Raw genomic sequence first — 21,439 nt, forward strand, 5'->3', positions numbered from 1 at the left:
ATTGCTGGATTATTGACGTCACATGTATGGTGTGGTTAAAGGAAGGGTAATGAAAACGCCGTTGTGGGGGAGCATATATTCGTTACCGGACATACGAGTAGCGCGGAACGACCATGAGCAATTGCGTGTGGGGTAGCATGGGCTCTCCTTCAGTAGGATTGCAGGCATGTTTGATGAATGCCTGCTTGAAAGTGGCTTTAAAATTCTTCGATAAATGCACAACGTGCAATCATGTGCTTTTTATTAACTGCACGCTATGAGATAATTCTTACTTATTATTTAAGACTGTGGAAACGTATTGAAAGGATTACAAGACCCGGCCAGCCAAACATAATCGTTACATATAAACTCAAGAAACCAGGTAGATCAATGAATGCTTCAAGGCGTAGGAGGAATTTTGAAGTTGAAATGCCATTTTTCTGCAGCAAATTTATCAACGCATGTGCCATCTGAGTGGAAGAGAATGAGTGCTACATGTAACATTAATGCGCTTGGTTCTTCTACGTTGTGTGATTTCATGAACCTGTTTCTATCATGTATTACACGGTAAGGTCAAAACTACATTTGAAAAGAAAAGGAGGTTCTGTTTCCACATCGTGAAAAATTTTAGCGAAGACGTTACCTTTTCATTTGATTAAATCAATCAGTCACACGATTAAAAATAAACCAATGAAGCTGTTATGTATATTATATTCAAAATACTTACTGTACTTAAAAATGCTAACTGGTTAATGATCTGCGTTGCGGAGAAGGACTTGCCGCTATTCGATTTCCCGAAGAGAATAATGACCTAAGAACATACAAAGTTAGATTAAAAATTGTTTTAATTTACTTAAGAGCTCAGTTTCAAGAGCACATTTTATTGCAAAGAGCGTCACAGAAGTCCCGCATCCTGATTTGAGTTACTATTATGCATTACGACATAATTTATGTTTGAAAGAATGCTTTTACCACTGCCTTCCATTGTCATGTCTGAAGGTTATGTGTGGTGAGATTGTGGTACACAACATTTATTTGCAGTCTTATAGGGAATGAATGAAGATCAATTCAATTTATGAGGAACGGAACTTTTGAGACACTAATTAAATTTCTTTTGCTTAAATATGCAGATACCTGTGATCTTTTATGATGAAGCATTTGCTGGTATGCTCTGTCCGCTACAGCGAATATATGAGGTGGATTATCTGATCGAGCCTTTTCCTGATACAGCATTTGTATCTAGAATGACGTTAAGAAAAAAAAAAGGCGATGCAGATTTGATATACTTCACATAAGTAATTATAAAGTTAATCCGATGAAAAATATATAAAATCGAGAATATGATTACAAACAAAATATGATGCAAAAATTGGAAAATATAAGTCAAATATTTGGTTTAACTCAAACGAAACTAAATTTAACAAAATATATAATACAACTGAAGTAATAAATTGATATTGACTTTTTTTTTTTAAATAATACTTTATCTTGGAATTTATCGTTTTTGATTCTTTCTTATTTCTACTTACTTCTAAAAAGCGATACAATACGGATATTGTTTTAGGTAAAATTTAGCAATGGTTCGTACTGTACAAAGACCGTTGCTAAAACCGCTATGCTACAAATATTGAATTCAAGCCATGTGATGTACATATAAAACAGCATTTTTAACTTATTGGGTACAAAATGACTGATAAATAGAAACAAAAACATTTGTGAGAGAGACACCTGGTTTTTAATTTGTTTTAAATTGTTACTTTTTATTTTGGTGTACTTACAAATTTTGGGGCGGGATTATGATTGTTTAAATAGCCAGGGAAAATTTAATCATGGGAAAAGGATTAGAGATATGAATTAATTTAAACTCTCTGTTATTCGGATTTAAACTAATATGATTTCGAATAAATTTCTCTTGGGATTTTGCGTATAAAATTTTAATACAGTATGATAATTTTATCGAAAATGTTTGAGTAAAACAAGAAAGTTTTTAAAATCTTAAGACAACAGAAGTATGTTTATTTTGGGCAAAAACTCTGACTTATGAAATCTGTAGAACGTAAATGTAATATTCATGATTTAAAAATAAGAATAGCTCGTTTACATAAAAATATAATCATATATATTTTATTAAAGATGATTAATGATGTTTTATTAAAGATTTTAAGCACTTTTCTACATTAATTAACATACTAATTATAATTTTTTATGCATGTCAACAAATTGTAATTAAAAATTAATAAGAACTTGTCTCTTAGTCGAATACTGCTCGCCTGAACTATAAGTCTACGGAAAGGGATGCCTTTAGGAAGGAAACTGGCTCTTATTCTCGTTCTAGTTTAGCTTATTTGAGGGGATTCGAACTCGGAATGGACAACCAGTATTTCGGGTTTTATTTATTTGGGCACTGTTATGTATTAATGAACGCATGCGTAAAATTAAACAGCTGCTTAACGTAGTAAGATATAATTTGCAACTGTTATGTAAAATAGATTGTTACATGTTAGCATCTTAAATACATGTTCTAAATAGACAGGCGGGAGGAAAAGGACAACTTAAACTTTTGTTAAAGTTCTGTGCAATGAATTACATTTACACATGCAGAGGATCATCTAAAGATAGTTTAAGAAAAAATGTCAAGATAAGGTTTGAATTCTGATTAACGCAGAAATTATTGTCACTACATTCATCCTAAATCTGTAGGACCACCAGGGTAAAACATTCACAGTTTAAAAGCTATAAACATATAATAGTATTATCAATCGCTTATACAGGAAAAGCAAAAATAATTAAATAATTAACTCAAAATTCTTAAGTTTGCAAATAATATGAACTAAACTCTCAAATGGCTCATGCCTCCTCGTAGTTTCCATCTGCGTTTAATATTAACCAGAGAGGAAAGGTGCAAACAGCAGTATAGTATAAGATAATTCTAAAAACGTCGATGTGACATCTAATGCATGTGCTTTCTAGAAAGCTCTAATTCTCCTAAATTTAGCGAGAAATTGTCTAACGCCATCAAGGTTTAGTCGATTTCAAATAATTTAATAATTTCAAATAATAATAACATTTAGTCTTAATCTATTTTCACAGTTCCAACGTCTGTTTATATAGAACTACAAATAATGAAAAATAATAAAGCATTGGAACATATATATATAAACACACCCACAAACTGAAATGATTCAAAATATACAATGAATAAGAACAGTGTTATAATAAAGGGTACTTCCATCTTTCAGCAGCGAACGGGCTAGTCGTTATTATTGACAAATATACTAATTCCCAATATGTAACAAGAAAATTTAAAATGTCACCAAAGACTTAACTTGTGGCGTCTTTGAAAGGAATTCAATAAAATTATATGCAAAATAAAAAAATAAAAATAACTGTAAATATTAAAAATTACTCGATATATGAAACAAAAGTTTGCTGAATATAAAAAACAAATATGAAACTAGATACAACCAAATAAACAAAATTATTTACATAAGTAACATCAATATGTACTCTATGCATTGACAAACATGCATAAATACATAATACATGGATAAATTATTTAATTCAAAGGGAATAATTTCAAAATTATGAAATATAGGTTATTAAATATGCATCTAATTAATTAAGGATCTGTAACTTTATAATATCCAGGTCATTGGCTAGAATGTGAATAAGCCGGAAGATGGCTAATCTATTTGCTTCAGTTTTCTTTTTCTTCAATATTTAAAAGTGTTTGACTTTATTAAAATTCAGATAATTTCTTGTTATTTCATGACTTATTAAGATCATTTCATGACAAGTTAATCTTTTGTTTTTCAAAATGTCAATCTAATATTTCAGGTAAAAGTTAAATTTTTAAATATAGATATTTTGTTCTGATCTTATAATTACTTCCATAAAAGATACAAAGAATTCCTTTCGAGATCTTCAGTGTTTAGCATAGCCCATTACTGGCGTTGAATGCTTTCCAGTCCTTCACTCTACTGTAAAGACACCTTCTGGTCGACTACGAACATATCGTAATGCTTATGCATTTGTAGAGAAGATCGATTCTTCATTAAAGCGCACTTAAACATTATAAAACAAATTTCTGTCTATTGATACCGAGAAAATATCCAGGGGAATTAAAAAATAAGATTTTAATTAAAAGTAACAAAAAGGAAAAAAATGAAATTGAAGAAAATAATGAAAGGATTCATATTTTAAGGGTTCCCACAAAAAGATTCTTTTGAAGGTTGATATAGTTTATAAGCAGAGACTATCAACGGAGGTAGAGCTTCTATGTAGAATAGGGAAGCATTTTTCAGGATGCTAGATGTGTATACATTTGGACTGACATCGGAACATTATATATCTTTTATATATTTGAAAATTGAAAAACTACATAGCGTAATTCTATAAAAATGTTAAATGTTTTTAATTAGGTATATCATGAATTAAATGCAGTTTTATTTAAATGAATCAGATTAAAAAGTAAAAAAGTAATGTTCTTAAGAAATGCATCTACGCTTTATTTTTTTAATTAGTAACAACAGATTAAATATGAAAGAATAACATCTTACGTTTTTCCAAATGGCAGCAGATTGAAACAACGAAAAATTGTGCTTCGAGATTAAAAGCCCTTTTCGGCTAATAAAAATTCTTCAGAAATAATAAAATATCAATTAAGGTTTTTTTATACTTCAAAATAAAATATTTAAGAATAAGTACTACGGTATTCGTTCTTTAACATTTTTAGCTTAAATATATATATTTTTTTATTCACACCAAGCTCAATTTTGTTCTTTTTTTTAAGCCTTCAAACATTTAATGCATTATTTTCCGTCTTTATCCGAGCAGATATTTGCAAAATTATGGATACAGTTTTAAACCTACTAAATTTGTTTATTTTTTTAATAAGCATATTTTCACCAGATTTTATTGATTTATTTATTTTCGTCCTTCGTGTAAATTTCATTTTGCTATCATATTTTACTTTCAAAAATTGGATATAATCCTCGTTCTTGTATAGAGCTTCACGAATAAAGCTTGCTGATAATATTGAATTTTCAAAAATTTTCCTTTTTCTGACCTTACTTAATTTTAATTTAAAAGGTTCTGAAGAATTTCAATTTTGTGAAGGTCTTTTTTACCAACCAGCTGAAAAACATAAAGCAAAGTCAGGGTTGAATATTAAGCAATAAATAAAATAAAATATTAATCAAATTATTTACTTAGAACATGAAATTGAATATGGAATAAATAGTCTTTACCACAATATCTAGTATGTGCAATTAATTTGGAAAACGACCACACAAAAAGCAAAAAAATAGGAGAAATAAAAATAATTATAATTAGCTTGTTATCTTAAAGAAAGTAGGGATGCCTTTCAAATGCTATAAACTATGACTATTAATTAAATGTCGCCATTAATAAATTAAGAAGTACAACACAAAAAAATCGGTATTTTAAAATAATTATTAATTTAAACTTATAATAATAATAATAATAATAATAATAATAATAATAATAATAATAATAATAATAATAATAATATATTATTATAATAATAAGAATATTTATTAAATAACTTAACATCAAAATTATTTTTTCTTTAAGTCTAATAATTTGTCTACGATTGTATTTGCAGATATTGATATAAATTTCTGTAAAAGAAAGTTATTGTTGCTTTATCATGTTGATTTTTTGCTTTGTTTTATTATTCTCCTCTGATAAATGTAATCCTCAATTTCCCAGCCATAATTTAAGGCGAAAACTTGAATATTTATCGCCTAAATATTGCTATAATTTTTACGTAGAGAAAGAATCTGGCACGCGTTTGTTATTTCTTAACCACCATGTCTGAAAGCAATTCTGATTATTTTCAATTAAAGTAATTGAAATGACACTTTTATTTCTAATGTAACGTACTGAAACGTATTTTTAATGCATTTGGATTCCACGGAACATAATTTGAGGGATTATTGATCTGAAATTACAGAAAAAAGTCCTTACTTGTTGTTTTACTTTGTTGCTTGGTATCTTAAGAACACTGTAGCAGAATACTACAGGTAGTTGATAATATTGTTCTTTTATATATCACAAGCGGAAAACATACTCATTTAAATGACAGATAGGCGCCTTAGAGGCTTTAATCAACTTTAGTTATCAGGGGAAAAAAGTAAAGGAAGGAGGACTGCACAAAATGTCTCGCCCATATGGCTGAGTAAATTAAAACACTCAAAACATAATTTGCGCTTCAAAAAGCAATATGCTCAATTAAGAATTGTAGAGGGATGTAGCTGTGAAATACGTAATTAAAAGGTAATACTTGAAATGAAAAAATTAAGTACAACGCAAAATCCATATATAGCTTATATATTTTTTTCTATTTTTCTGCAAGGAAAAAGATGAAAAAACTTTCAGTACTCTCTAAAGAGATACTTTTTCCATTTATCTAGAATTAAAATGCCAAATGTAGTGAATAAGCAACATGTTACAAACGCGTTCACTCAACTCAGCTGAGAATTATTGGTGCACTTTTTTTTCTGATAGAAACTTGCCATGCCTCTTAGTTAATTTTAAAATTATGCATATTATATTTAATTAGCAACTAATAAACTGAATTCTTAATTAATAATAGCAACTAATAAACTGAATTCTTAATTAAGAATATGATTTGGATTCATATCTAAAGTAAAGTCTTAGAGAGCTGAGGGAGTTTGGGAATATTTAGCTGATGTCATGAAGAATTATTCGAATTTTCACTTCGAAAGTGAATGTCATGATGATTAATGTGTTGTTAAGAATTAAGAAAAAATTTGGAAAATAAATACAGTGTTACAAATTAGAAAATTAATGTTGAAACTGAAATAATGATATTAGTTTTTACTGAGATGCATCTCAGTACCTAAAGAAATCAAGATTTCAGTGATCAATGCTTTATTCTTAGAATAGAATTAGTGTATTTTGAGACAAAGGAAAGACTCTTTGATTTAGAATTAGAATAAATTTGTTAATGATTAAGCATCCTGATTCTGTTTTATTCCAAAGTTTTGTAAGTACTCACTACTTCTATTATTGTATAAATTTTCCAGAAACATGTAATTGATAAATAGGAACGAAAAACGAAATAATGACAACTATGATGCCAGAAACAAGTGATAGTTTAGTGCTAAGTTAGAGAAAATAGGATATTAAATATCTTGTGCGTATAATGGCGTTGAAGGTAAGAGAACTAGAATTGTTTTTATTGTAATATTATAATTCAATGGATAAAATGGCGTGGCTGACTGTTTTACCTCTAGAATAGCTTTGCACAGCGGAAAATATCTAATGACATTTTTAATGTACAATATAATTTGTTTAAAATAGTATAACATTAAGCGTTTTTGGTACATTTTAAACTAACAGAAGCATTTGGTGAAATGCAAAAATTATGCTTAGAATTGTGAAATAGGCTATTATTGTATGAGTGAGTGAGAAAACAGTGATACGAGTTTGAAATTTAAAAATGAGAAAAATGAAACAAACGGCAACATTCGGACACAACATGAAGATAACATTCGGTTTCGAGGAAGAGGGAACGGTTTCATCACAACAAAATAAATTGATTAGAAGAATCTGTGAAAATATGTAAAAAGTAAACATTTCAGGTGTTGTTAGCATAAAAACTTAAAAGTGTTTTAAGTAGAGTACCAAGTACTTCAAAGCCAAGGCAAACTCGATAAAATCTGCTGCTGGTTGCTACCTATCACACGAAACATTGAATTTCTGTTTTTAAACAGATTGTAATTTTCATTGCTTTTCTTTAGGCTGTTACATTTTCGTCAAGACGTAGTAGCAGAAGAGTCCAGAAAGCTGTAAATGAGCTTTCAACTTTCTATAAACGGAAGAGAAACTGGCGTAAGTTATTCCTACGAAATTAAATTAAAACTGAAAACAAAAACTAAAATTTTATTTTCTTTAAAACTCGAAATTTAGATTTTTGTGTTTATTACTGCTATATGTGCATAAATTTCTATTTATATTTTGCAAATAAGTGCTATAATTATTCAATGGATATAGTCACTACTATTTCTAACTCTAATAAAAATTAACTTTGGAAAAATGATTAAGTGTAGTAGTTTATTTTTTATTTTTTTTTGTTTATTCTTCAGCGGAACATTTTTTAAAGTGTACTCTTAAAGGAACTAAAAAACTTTTAAAGTATTCAAATTTATATAAAAATGTGTTTCTGGCAACATTTAAGAAAGAAAAAATATTCTCAGAATTTAATTAAAAGAGAATAGTTACTTAATTACTGAGGAAAAGTGAGCTTGGAAACTTATCGCACTCTCACATTTTTTTTCCCGAACTTATGTCCAGAGGCACAGTTTTATTTTAATAGAAATTTTTTATACCTGAGTATGTGCAATAATTAAAATTTATTCACAAAAATTATTTTACTAAATTGTTAGAGAAAAAACTTGTGAAATACCTTTGAGTCATATAATGGTAGTTTTTTTCTCGGATTGATGGCAACAAGAATATCTCCTATATAAGTATATATTTCGTTTTGCGAAAATCGACGATATAAGAAATCAACCACAGAATCCTAGAATATTTAAAAACAAATTAAATATCGATTTTTTACAGTTCACATCTATATAATTTCAAGTGAATTTCCACACGAAACGAACTTTTTTTTTTCATTAAAGTAAGAAAACAGAAGAAGAAATCACACTAAAGACATGAAAGGATAAGTAAAATGCACAAAAATAAAGTAATAATTTATTTGTGTTCTAAATTCAAGTTTCTTAAAACTGTCATGTAATTAACGAATCATACTGCAAATTTAAATTACTGAATAAAAGCAGTTGCTTCTTGATTCCATATCAAATGTGTCATTACATACTGTATAGCCAGAATAAAAGCAAAAATTCATTGACAAGGTGTTTATAAAGAATTTCTGACGATTCCCGGCGAAGGCGGCTGCTCATTTTTCATCTCTCTTGCTACCAAAAATTACCTAATGTCTCTACAATGTACCAATAAGTTTTATTCTCTTGGACATGGCCTTTTTGATAGAGGTACAGAATCCTAACGTATATTATCTTGGCCTTTTTCTTCGGAATTAAAAGCAGAATTATTAAAAAACAGGTTAAGAACTGATATTAAATATAAAGCTATAATAAAGGAATTAGGAGGTAATTATAATTGCAAGCCTTTTTATAAAATTATATTTAATCTTCGTATATAAGGATTATAATTATTATAAAGCTTATATTAAATAATTACTTATAAGGATTATAATTATAACTATAAGAATATAATTAAATATAAGAATTTAAAGCAGATGCGTGCAGAATTTCCTTTGAACCTTAAATAACGTAAACATTGTTTTCAGACTAAGAAATAAAGTTTTAGCATCCAAATTGGGAGTTTTTGAATGCTGACAGGAAAGTGAGATTTCTGATAGATAATATGGATTTAAATCCAGGTTTCCTTGCAATGGAAACTTCAGAAGCTTTTATTGCGTAACATATCTAGTTAGATTGAAATGAGTATATAAAACAAATTAGGATAGATCTCGACGTTCGGAGGGAATTTTTATATCAACCACACGGCATGTAAAGACACGCATTGAAACTGTGCTTGTGTTAGAAATGTATTAGTTTTAGAAACTCGGAAAATATATAAAATTTATGCTCCTGTACTTTAATTGTAACTAAATTTTATTTATTTAACGGACGTTTATAAAATTGTGTAGCTTAATAATAGCAAGACTTTAATTCGCATTACCATAATATGAAGCTATTTACTTCGGATTGATTTTCTATTGCTGCCAAATCGTCAGGTAGTATTTTGACATAGGGTGAGTCAGCATCACTTTTGAAGTTCCAATTTTTCACTGTAGCTGTAAGCGGATTTGATGGAACAAGTGGATAAAGATTTTCCTCCACCAGCGTTCCTAGTTTTTTCAGAGTCTGCAAAAAAAGCAAAGGATTATGCCTGTATTTATTTAAATAGTTTAATTTATCATCATATAAAACTGCCTTAAAATTGCCAAAAATGAAAATAAATGATAATAGTAAATTATTTAAAATATTTTATAAACAAGAATGAATTTTTTTTTCAAATAATGGTATCATATAATCAAGTACAATCCGTGTATGATTTATATGTTTAGAAAAGAACGTAGGCCAAGCTTCGATTCCAGTAGGATGTCTAAATGTCAGTATTCGAAAGCGTATTCTCCATGCATTCAAACTCAAGTATTCTTTCAACATAATGCAGATAAAAGAATTTGTCTCTTAACAAATAATACAAGAAGAGTATTTTTCTTATTATTTAAGATTATTTAAAATGAAAGAAATGCTAATTGAAAGGATTTCTGTTATTCCTTAAAACGTAGACATATGATGCAATTATTGTTTTAGATCGTTGCTGAGTTTTGCTTTGGACAATATCAATAAATTCATGAAACGTTTCGCGACAAGGACTGTGAGGATTTCCAATATCTCTCATAATATGTCTTTTTCTTTATTCATTCGGATCAATTTTTATTTCAAAGTCAGACAGTTTTTGTGTCCTTTTTAACAATTCACTTAACTTTTTATACGTTAAAGGCTCCTTATATTCTTCACTATCGCTGCTTACACCGTTGATAAGATCATCAAAGATTTGCCATTTCACTACGTCATTTTAGACTAATTCTTTAATTTTTCCTCCTTTCATATCTGAAAATCCTTCATCTCCTTATTGCTTTTGCAATATTTTTGAATTCTTTGGTTTCATTTCAGTCGACAGAAATCCTTTAAAACTGTTAACAGCGGCTGGCCAGCCTTGATGCCAGCAAAAGTTCATTGTTGGTGAATGCAGCTGTTCTCATTTGAGTTTAAGCATTTCTATGCTGTGTATACCCTGAATTGCTTCCAAAATGCCATTAAAGTGACGGGCCTTCCTTCGTCTAGTACTTTATGTACAGTTATGTGAACATTCCTGATGTAAAATGCTTTGAATATTTTTATCATTTCTTGATCCAGATTATGAAAGTGGCCTTCGGTCTCAATAATGAAACCTCTACATTTAGATGCAATGTTGTGAGGACTTCAATACCGTGTCCTGGAGGATTATTGGGAATTAAGAGAACCTTAAAGTACAGGTTTTGCTTTCCTAAGCAATATTTTACTTTTTAATGAATGAAATTTCAAACCACTTGTTAACAAGGGCTATCACAACTCGACCGACGTTTTGCACTATAGCTGAACGCACTATAACGTTTTGCACTATAATTGAAATTTTCACATTGGACCAACTAAATGGAGAAAATTAAGAAACCGCGTATACTCAAGTTCGTGTTCCGAAAGTTTGCATTTGGTAAGCATTTACTGTAAATCGAAACCCGCAAACATTTGAATACTTTCAAGGAATCAAAATTGAAAAATATTAAATTCAAAATGTTTTAAAATTTTATATAAAAGTTTCACTTTTGTCTAATTTTTCGTACATAATGTTAAAAGTAACATATTTATCTTTCAGTATCATGCATCACAATGGTCTTATACCATAGGGTCTCTAATGGCTACCTTTCAAGATTCTCGAAAGTTCCAGAATTTTTAATAAATTATCAACAATGATTATTGTCTTAAAATTGGGATAACATATATGATATGAAATTCTCATATATTGTAAAGGTTAAATAATTTCTAGGCTCATTCAAGTGAGTTTCCGAGTAAAAATAAAATATCTTGAGGCTTTGTCATGCATTAATAATGACATTTGATTAATAATACAGCATATTTAAACAATTAAACTATTATTGAAGATTATAATAATTGATCAGCGTAATGTTTGTGAATTTGCAGGATTATAATTTCGTAAGTTAAACTATAAGTCGTAGTTGAATTTTTGAAAACGGTATTGAAAATCACAATAAAATTATTATCGACTTTTCTAGTCCCAAAGAGTTCTAGTTCCCAAAGATTAGAAATTTTGGAGCTCTGTGAACAAGAAAAACAATTACACCTTTTTATAAAAGCATTATATGACAAGAGAAGTGTAAAAATAATTACTTCGAATCTAGTTATATGAACATTAATGGATAAGTGATAACATTAGAGCTACTGAAATGTATGAGACAATTTGATTTGTTTTAAAAATTATTTTTATTTTTACATCACAAACACATAACTACAAATGGCATAGGAATGAATTTTAAAACTGCTTTTTGTTTGAGCGATAAAGTAGATAAACACTGGTTATTCAGTCTGGGGTTCGAATACCGGAGAACAGCCTGACTGCATGGAAGTTTTCTGGGTTTTCCGAATGCGTAACGTTTATATGAGCCAGTATCCTTCATGAAGGCTTACTTTTTCTTATGCACATAGCCGAGTCCATTGCTTAATCAAATAAACCAAATTGTCACAGTTTTCTTTTAATTTCTTCTTACGCAAGTCATTCGAATGATCCTAAGCATGTGATTTTGTAAGAGATTTAATTTAAAATTTTCAAAATGATACAATAATTCCAATAATTTACTATGGAAAACAAGGAACAGGTTAAATATTTTTGAACGAGAGGATTAAAGAATAAATGAAGCAGTTTTATGCCAAATATTAAAAACATTACATCAGTACATCACGCCCAGTCATAATATCAATTGAAATCGATCTTTTGCGCAGTTAGAACCTGCGATTGTTTTTCTGTAAACTTGATTATATTTGTAAAATTAATAATAATAATAACATAAAAAATAGCAAACCTGAAATCTAATAAACTACTTTTTTCCAAAACTCCTGTTTATAATATTAGGGTAATTATTATTTTTAGGTTATTTAGGTACAATTATTCGGATTAAGATTATTCTATATGCTACTATATATTATAGAGAAAAATGTAAGGGGTCGATAAAGAAAAAGATTCTTTTAAAACGGGTTGATACAAGAAAAGGGTTGGGAATCCCTCTCGTAAATCGATGATAAGATATTATCCTCATGAAAATGTATTACTATTAATTTTATAAAGTTGAAATATTCAAAAAATGAACTAATTAAAAATATTCTGTAGTTAACGAACTCAATTAATTAATAAGATTTATTTTGTTTCTTCGGGGGGATTTCTTAAGCTTTAATATTTTATAACATTTTTTTTTTTTTTTTTGCTTTCCGAAAATCTGCAACAAAGAAGTTTTTTTTTTCTTCTTTTTTAGAAGAAACTTCTTTCTTTAGTAAAATTTCATTATACTTTAGGATTTAGGAGGATGTTAAAATAATCAACAAGAAAATGAAGTATTATGAATTTTCTTGGTCGGAATTAACACTAAACTTGAAAATGCGTTAAGGGTATTTCTAAAATTCTTTGATTACTGGTTTATTATCTTTTCAAACCAATTTCATCTAATACTACGAAAACGTATCTTTATGGAGTGTTAACGGATTTATGATTACTCAGCGACTGAGAAGGGTGGAAGAAGAGACATGAAAAGGTGATTCCTTTTTCATACCGAAATTTATATTTAGCTTATGAGTAGGCTTGTCCAGTCGTCCCACTTTGACCGGGATTACCTTATTAGTTAAATGATGTGGTCCTTGCGTTCCGACCAATTTGTCATTTTCTTCCGGTTACTTGGTAAAATTTTAGAAAAGATGAATATATAAGAAGTAAAAATAGTAGAACCTCAGGTAAAACAGCTATGTGGCAGTTAAAATATTCCCTCTATTACACTCACTGTTGGCAATTTAAACATTTTGTATCTGTTTAAAATAAGTACTTTTAAAGTTGTCTAACTGTTATAACCTCGAAATTATAGCACGGAGCTTAATGAATTTAGACTATTTATTTTTTCATCCAGGTGTTTTTTAAACAGTTTATAATAGCATGTAGCCTATGACCTAACCTCTTCCGGTTAAGGTTTGTAAATTGTGCATTATTTGCTTAACTTTATTGTTCTTATCTTTCTGTTAAGGTTTTTATGCCTTTAGTAAATCTGTATGCAATATTTTTAGAATTATCAACAATTTAAAAGTTGTTTAAGTGCTGCTAAGCCTACTAATTTTTTTGATGGCGGCCATTGCTTGTTTACATTTGAAACAGCAGAGTAGTGAATTTGTAGCCAATCTAGAGAAACGTAGCTTCGCAACAACAAAGATAAACGCCTTCATTTATTATTGCGATTTAAATCATGTTTAATCCTTTCTGGAATTTTTTCGAGGAAATAAGTCTTTAAGATTTACTTAATTCTTAATTTTTAATTAGTAATTTAATTTTTAATAATTAGTAATTTTTAATACAGATATTTTGAGTTTTTATGTATTTTTGCCTTGTCGCGAAGTGAGAATTCAATTAATTGAATGAGAAATACTCAATCCTCTGTGAAAACTATTTCTTTTTTGTTTTGTTTGCTTAATTTCTTTTATACATCGTTTTAGCGTTAATATAGTATTTTAATAGAACATGTGGCAATGATTAGATAATTCTTTAAATGATACAAATTTTGTGCATTCTGAGTTATAATATTAACGAAATATAATACTGTTAAGTGAACCTAGCGCCAGAGTTTCGCTATGGTAAACAAATAGAGTGAATTTTAAAGAATGCATTTATTCTATTGTGGTTTATGCGCTGTCGGCGAAGAAGATTTAATTCAATCTAATAAATTTAAACGAAATGCAAGAAAAAATGCGTATAATTTAATATTCCGTACAAGGAAGTCATGTGGTGTACACATAAGATTTTTTTGCTTTGTATTAGCATTTATTTTGATTTGCATCATCATATTTATTTACTTATCTGGTACTTCCTGTTATGTGGACCAGATTCAGAAATGTATATATGTTTATATGATGAACGCATTCATGTATTTATGCACGTATATGTGTGTGTACACACACATACAAGTATGTATATACAAACAGACAAGCGTACTTACACAACATTTTTGAATCCGCTCCAGATAACACAAAAAAGTACAAATATCTTTAATTTGTATTTTTTACGTTGTACAGAGGATTTTCATACCCACAAGCTGCGACGTGGGTCGGCTGCGATGTCTTATCATACGGCCATTTCTGACCTATTTTATTCCTTCTTCTCGCATTTCGTACTAAATCTGCGAAGTCACATGGGAGCGGTTGCCCACTTTACTTCCTTTTTCTTATGTTCTCTAAGTCTGGTGTTCATGTTTCAGATAGATATCACTGAGATGTTATTCAATGGTGTTACTTTCAGAAGCTTTTGATACAAATTTGGGGCAAAATAAGCATTTCCGTCAATGTATCCCCCTTTGCAAAATCATTTATTTCTGAAGAAGAATGATCATTGTCAGATTACGCTATCAGTCTCAAAATCTATAGAGTTTTATTCAGAATCTTCGATTAAATTTTTTTTATGCTTAATTTTAAATTTGGCTCTTTATGCTTTTATACACAGCATATATCCTTTATGCACAACATAATGCTCTGTATTCACAGCACCCCTTTTAATTAATGCCTTTTATATACAGAATAAAATACGAATTCACAAAATAGCTGTGAATTAGTCTATGGGAGCTAGAAACGAGAGGATCAAAATTTTTTCCAACAATATATTTTATTTAGCTGAAGTGTGTATGTTGCTATATAGCTGAAGTATGCATGTTGGTACTTTTTATAGAAACAGCTAAAAATATTTTGTATTCAAATAAAACTGTGAATTTTTTTATAAATCACTAATTACATATTTGAAAGGCATTGGCAAAAAGTATGATTTTGCTAATCTGCTCATAGGGCAAAGTTTTGCCCCGTACACGCAAATTTTCAACATAGCAGTTAAAGCTTAATGCCTCTTATTACAAATGTAAATAAAAGGCGTTAAAACATTCAACAACGCTAAAAGCTTAGTATTTAATTTATTTTATTGATATGCCCTAACTAAATTATTGAAAATTCTTATACCTTAAAAAATTCTATTTAATATCTTACTTGTAAGATGTTAAAAGATATTTAAACAGCACTCTTAAGTAATCAACGAAGTGGAAGTTTCAAATCTTATCAGAGGAATATATCATGTATTTTTTTATCTGTTACATATTTATCGATATTTAGAGAGAAAGAAGTATCTTTCAATTTTGTAGTCACAGAGTGATTTTTAGTAAATCAAATACCTTGAAACTATGGCGTAATATTGATTTATGTGCACCTAAGGGAATTTTCTATCTAAGAAAGTGATTCACTGAAGTATTCTGTTATGCCCAAAGCTTTGTTTCCATTTCTGATATTTTTCGATACTTTTTGAAAAATTACCATCATTTCTGAGGTTGTTTTTTCATGTGAAAGTTTACTCGATACAACATAAGCAACAGAACATTGCTTTTGATTTTCCAGTTTCATTATCTATTTGAAGTTTTTGTTAAGTATTTTTTCCAAATTATCCAATATATTTACAATAAATTTAGGTTCTGAAATATTAGATGCAGTAAATATGAAGTTAACAATAATACAGTAAAGCTAATGGTTTTATAATTGCTTTGAAGAACGTCTTTTTAATATTCTTTTAAACTGGGAAGTTGAAAACATATATTTGAGATATTTTAAGGGTAATTTAGCACAGAGTATGTGGGAACATTGATAACAATGATAGTAAAAAAATGTTAAGAGAAAAATGCTTTGAGACCGATCCTGTTTTTAAGTAAGTATAGAAAAAAATTGACTCTAGGTTTGGTTTATTTTCCTACAGTGTCTTTTTTTCATGAGAAAACAAAACTCAGATAAGCAGTTAAAGTACAGGAAAGCCAAGTTTATTTAGAGCAGCTAACACGTTTTTAAAAATTGTTTTGGATATCTTGTGGTAAGGTTTCTTTTTATTAAAGATAAAAGGAGCTAATTTTGTGCATATTATTAAGTTAGATAATAATATTTTTGAATACATGTTGCATAAAATATATTATAAAAATGATCTTTTAAACATTTTAATTTCAATCAGATCTTATAGAGTTAACTAATATAGAGCTAAAACCTAATACGGAGGTTTAATTCTAAAACTTGTTAAATCTATAATTTTATTATTTATAAGCATCATTTTAAAACTACTTAAACAATTTCCCACAAATGAAGTTCAAAACCCAGCATGACGAAAATTAGTAATACTACTAGCGGGCAAGCCCGCCAGCTGAGCGGGCTGAAGCCCGCTTATCATTGTTCGTTTTTAAAAGATATCCTATGTTAAATTTGGCCGGTATTGAAAAGTTGAACCGAACTACCATTTTTTAGCGGTATTCCGCGGGCTTCCCCCGCTTTTTTAACCTATGCATCCAGAAGTTACCGCATACACTATACATATGCGGAAAATCACGAAAACACCCATGCTTCCAGCCCTTTCGCGGGTATTCGAAATTTGGACCGAAATACCAGTGTTCAGCGCTTTTGGGCGGGGGCCCGCCCAAAACAGTGTTCACGTGTGCATGCAAAAGATACTGCGTACACCGTACACATGCGTAAAATCACGAAAACACCCCTCCAGCCAGCCCGCTGCCGATTCGAAAGTTGGACCGAAATACAATTTTTCAGCGATTTTGCGCGTGCTGTGCCCGCTTTATTCACGTATGCATGCTGAAGATGGTGCATAAACGATACACATGCGTAAAATCACGAAAACAAACATGGAGCCTGCCTGTTCGCCGGTATTCGAAAGTTGGACCGAATTACCAGTGTTATGTGGCTTTGCGCGGGCTCTGCCCGCTTTATTCACATATACACCCAGAAGATACTCCATACACTATACACATGCGTAAAATCACGAAAACACCCATGGAGACAGCCAGTTCGTCGGGATTCGAAATTACCGCATTACCAGTATTCTGTGCCCGCTTTATTCACGTATGCATCCATGAGATACTTTATAAACGATACACATGCGAACAATCACGAAAACACCCATGCAGCCAGCCCGCTAAGCATGGAGAGGATACTGCATAAACGATACACATGAGTTAAAGCAAGAAAACACCCGGGGAGCCAGCTCGTTCGCCGACAACGAAAGTTGGATCGAACTACCAGCGTTAAGAGGTTTTGAGCAGGCTGCGCCCACTTTTATCACATATGCATCCAGAAATCACTTTATACACTATACATATGCGGAAAATCAGGAAAACACCCATGCAGCCAGCCCGCTCGCAGAGATTCGAATGTTTGACCGAACTACCAGTGTTCAGCGGTTTTACCCGGTATCCGCGCGCTGTATTCACGTATGCGACCAAATTTTATGTACAGTACCCCGGAATTCGAAAGTTGGACCGAACTACCAGTGTTCTGTAGTTTTGCGCGGGCTGCTCCCGCTTTATTCAAGTATGCATGCAGAAGATACCGCATACACGTTACACATGCGAAAAATCTCGAAAACACACATTGAGCCAACACGGTCGCTTGGATTCGAAAGTTGGACCGAACTACCAGTAATCAGAGGTTTTGAGCGAATTTTGGCCGCTTTATTCACTTATGCATCCAGAAGATGCTGCGTACACGAGGCACATGCGTAAAATCACGCAAACACCCATGGACCCAGCCCGTTCGCCGGGATTCGAAATTAGGACCGAACTACCAGAGTTCAGCTTTATTCATTTATGCATCCAGAAGACACTGCATACACAACAGATATGCGTAAAATCACAAAAAACATGAGTGTAGCCTGCCTGCTCACCGGGATTCGAAAGTTACCGTATACCATCTCAAAGGAGCAAAGAAAAATCTTTAATCTAAAAAAAAAAAAAAAAAAAAAAAAGTGTGAATTTAATTTTTATTGGTGCGAACTTATTTAAAATATCATTTGCATTAAAAGATAATATCTAAATTAAGTGCACGTATCTAATAACATAAAAAATATATTATTCCAAAAAATCAAATTTATTATTAAAAAAATAACAACATATTTTTAAAAAATAGCCTTTTCAGATTTTTTAATTAATATCCCAGCTGATTAAAGTTGTACAACTTCAAGAACGTCATCATTTAAATTTAATGTAATATAATAACTTTTATTCAATATCAATAAAAGAATTAACGTGACAATCATCCTAACCTGAAATTAAAAAAAAATTGTGAAAAGCAGCTGTTTATTTAAAATGCCTACATTAACGAAATATTTTTAAAATACAGTTAGGTAACATGCAATCGCGTGCTTTATTCAACTTTAGAATATAACCTTGATTTGTATCTGCGGCGATTCAAGAAACTGTTGCAATCGGAAAAATGAGCCCGAAAATTAGCGTTTTCACAGTTTTTAATTAATATCTCAGCTGATTAACGTCCTACGAAGATGAGAATGGTATCATTGGATTCGTAGAATTTTTTGGAATCCGCAGACACCTGCCTCGAATTCCAACTCAGCGCCGTTCCATAGATATTTAAGAAAAAAGAAATTGACACGTGACCTTTGGCCAGCACAAATCTCGAGCGAAAGCAATTGTCATCCCCCCGGCGCTTTCGAAAAAGCAATTTTATCTCAGCTAATTCCGAGACGGTTGCCACTCCGAAAAATGAAATAACGTTTTCGCAGTTTTTGATTAATAACTCCGCCGATTATTGTCGTACGAAGATGCGACCGGTATCGACGGATTCGTTGATTTTTTTCGAATGCGGGGATATGCGTTTCGTATCGCAACTCAGAGCCGTTCCGCAGATATTCGAGAAAAACGAATTTGGCACTCGGCCAAATCCCTAAAACAGGGAAAACGGGTGAAAGAAAGTGCAAAACGTAGGGAAACGTAGGGGAAAAAGCAGTTTTTAATTAATATCTCGGCTAATTAAAGTCGCACGAAGATGCCGATGGTCAATATGGCGAGCCACGGGAATTCTGAATCCAACGGTACCTTCCGCTAAGCTCTACACCCAGCCGTTCCCGAGGAGATGATGTTACAAACACACAAACAGACAGAGGCACACAGATTTTAATAGTATAGACTAGCGGGCAAGCCCGCCAGCTGAGCGGGCTGAAGCCCGATTATCATTGTTCGTTTTTAAAAGATATCCTATGTTAAATTTGGCCGGTATTGAAAAGTTGAACCGAACTACCATTTTTAGCGGCATTCCGCGGGCTTCCCCCGCTTTTTTCACCTATGCATGCAGAAGTTACCGCATACACTATACATATGCGGAAAATCACGAAAACACCCATGCTTCCAGCCCTTTCGCGGGTATCCGAAATTTGGACCGAAATACCAGTGTTCAGCGCTTTTGGGCGGGAGCCCGCCCAAAACAGTGTTCACGTGTGCATGCAAAAGATACTGCGTACACCGTACACATGCGTAAAATCACGAAAACACCCCTCCAGCCAGCCCGCCGCCGATTCGAAAGTTGGACCGAAATACAATTTTTCAGCGATTTTGCGCGTGCTGTGCCCGCTTTATTCACGTATGCATGCTGAAGATGGTGCATAAACGATACACATGCGTAAAATCACGAAAACAAACATGGAGCCTGCCTGTTCGCCGGTATTCGAAAGTTGGACCGAATTACCAGTGTTATGTGGCTTTGCGCGGGCTCTGCCCGCTTTATTCACATATACACCCAGAAGATACTCCATACACTATACACATGCGTAAAATCACGAAAACACCCATGGAGCCAGCCAGTTCGTCGGGATTCGAAATTACCGCATTACCAGAACCGCATTACCAGTATTCTGTGCCCGCTTTATTCACGTATGCATCCATGAGATACTTTATAAACGATACACATGCGAACAATCACGAAAACACCCATGCAGCCAGCCAGCTCGCCGAGATTCGAAAGTTTGAGCGAACTACCAGTGTTCAGCGGTTTTACCCGGTATCCGCGCGCTGTATTCACGTATGCATCCAAATTTTATATACAGTACCCCGGAATTCGAAAGTAGGACCGAAATACCAGTGTTCAGCGATTTTGTGGAGCGGGCTGCGCCCGCTTTATACACATAAGCATGGAGAGGATACTGCATAAACGATACACATGAGTTAAAGGAAGAAAACACCCGGGGAGCCAGCTCGTTCGCCGACACCGAAAGTTGGATCGAACTACCAGCGTTAAGAGGTTTTGAGCAGGCTGCGCCCACTTTTATCACATATGCATCCAGAAATCACTTTATACACTATACACATGCGGAAAATCAGGAAAACACCCATGCAGCCAGCCCGCTCGCAGAGATTCGAATGTTTGACCGAACTACCAGTGTTCAGCGGTTTTACCCGGTATCCGCGCGCTGTATTCACGTATGCGACCAAATTTTATGTACAGTACCCCGGAATTCGAAAGTTGGACCGAACTACCAGTGTTCTGTAGTTTTGCGCGGGCTGCTCCCGCTTTATTCAAGTATGCATGCAGAAGATACCGCATACACGTTACACATGCGAAAAATCCCGAAAACACACATTGAGCCAACACGGTCGCTTGGATTCGAAAGTTGGACCGAACTACCAGTAATCAGAGGTTTTGAGCGAATTTCGGCCGCTTTATTCACTTATGCATCCAGAAGATGCTGCGTACACGAGTCACAT

At 31.9% G+C, this 21,439-nt stretch overlaps 1 protein-coding gene and 1 long non-coding RNA gene across 6 annotated transcripts in view; one reads left to right on the forward strand and one right to left on the reverse strand.

The window, feature by feature from the left end:
- Window positions 1-21,439, reverse strand: part of ninaC (STKc_myosinIII_N_like and MYSc_Myo21 domain-containing protein ninaC) — a 232,689-nt gene that overhangs the window by 61,273 nt on the left and 149,977 nt on the right. For all 4 annotated transcript variants that reach the window (XM_085816858.1, XM_085816856.1, XM_085816857.1 and 1 more), the window contains exons 9-12: window positions 9,759-9,923; window positions 8,435-8,551; window positions 1,114-1,218; window positions 707-790 (exon numbers count right to left, since the gene is read on the reverse strand). In XM_085816858.1, the coding sequence (XP_085672984.1) occupies window positions 707-790; window positions 1,114-1,218; window positions 8,435-8,551; window positions 9,759-9,923 (471 nt within the window). The remainder of the gene's footprint in view (window positions 1-706; window positions 791-1,113; window positions 1,219-8,434; window positions 8,552-9,758; window positions 9,924-21,439) is intronic.
- LOC146997159 (uncharacterized) overlaps window positions 1-21,439 on the forward strand; it is a 120,476-nt gene that overhangs the window by 4,421 nt on the left and 94,616 nt on the right. The window lies entirely within an intron of this gene.

Source organism: Stegodyphus dumicola, chromosome 5 (genome assembly GCF_044657685.1).
Source record: "Stegodyphus dumicola isolate Sdum_Otavi_A_Nest chromosome 5, ASM4465768v1".
Lineage (NCBI taxonomy): Eukaryota > Metazoa > Arthropoda > Arachnida > Araneae > Eresidae > Stegodyphus > Stegodyphus dumicola.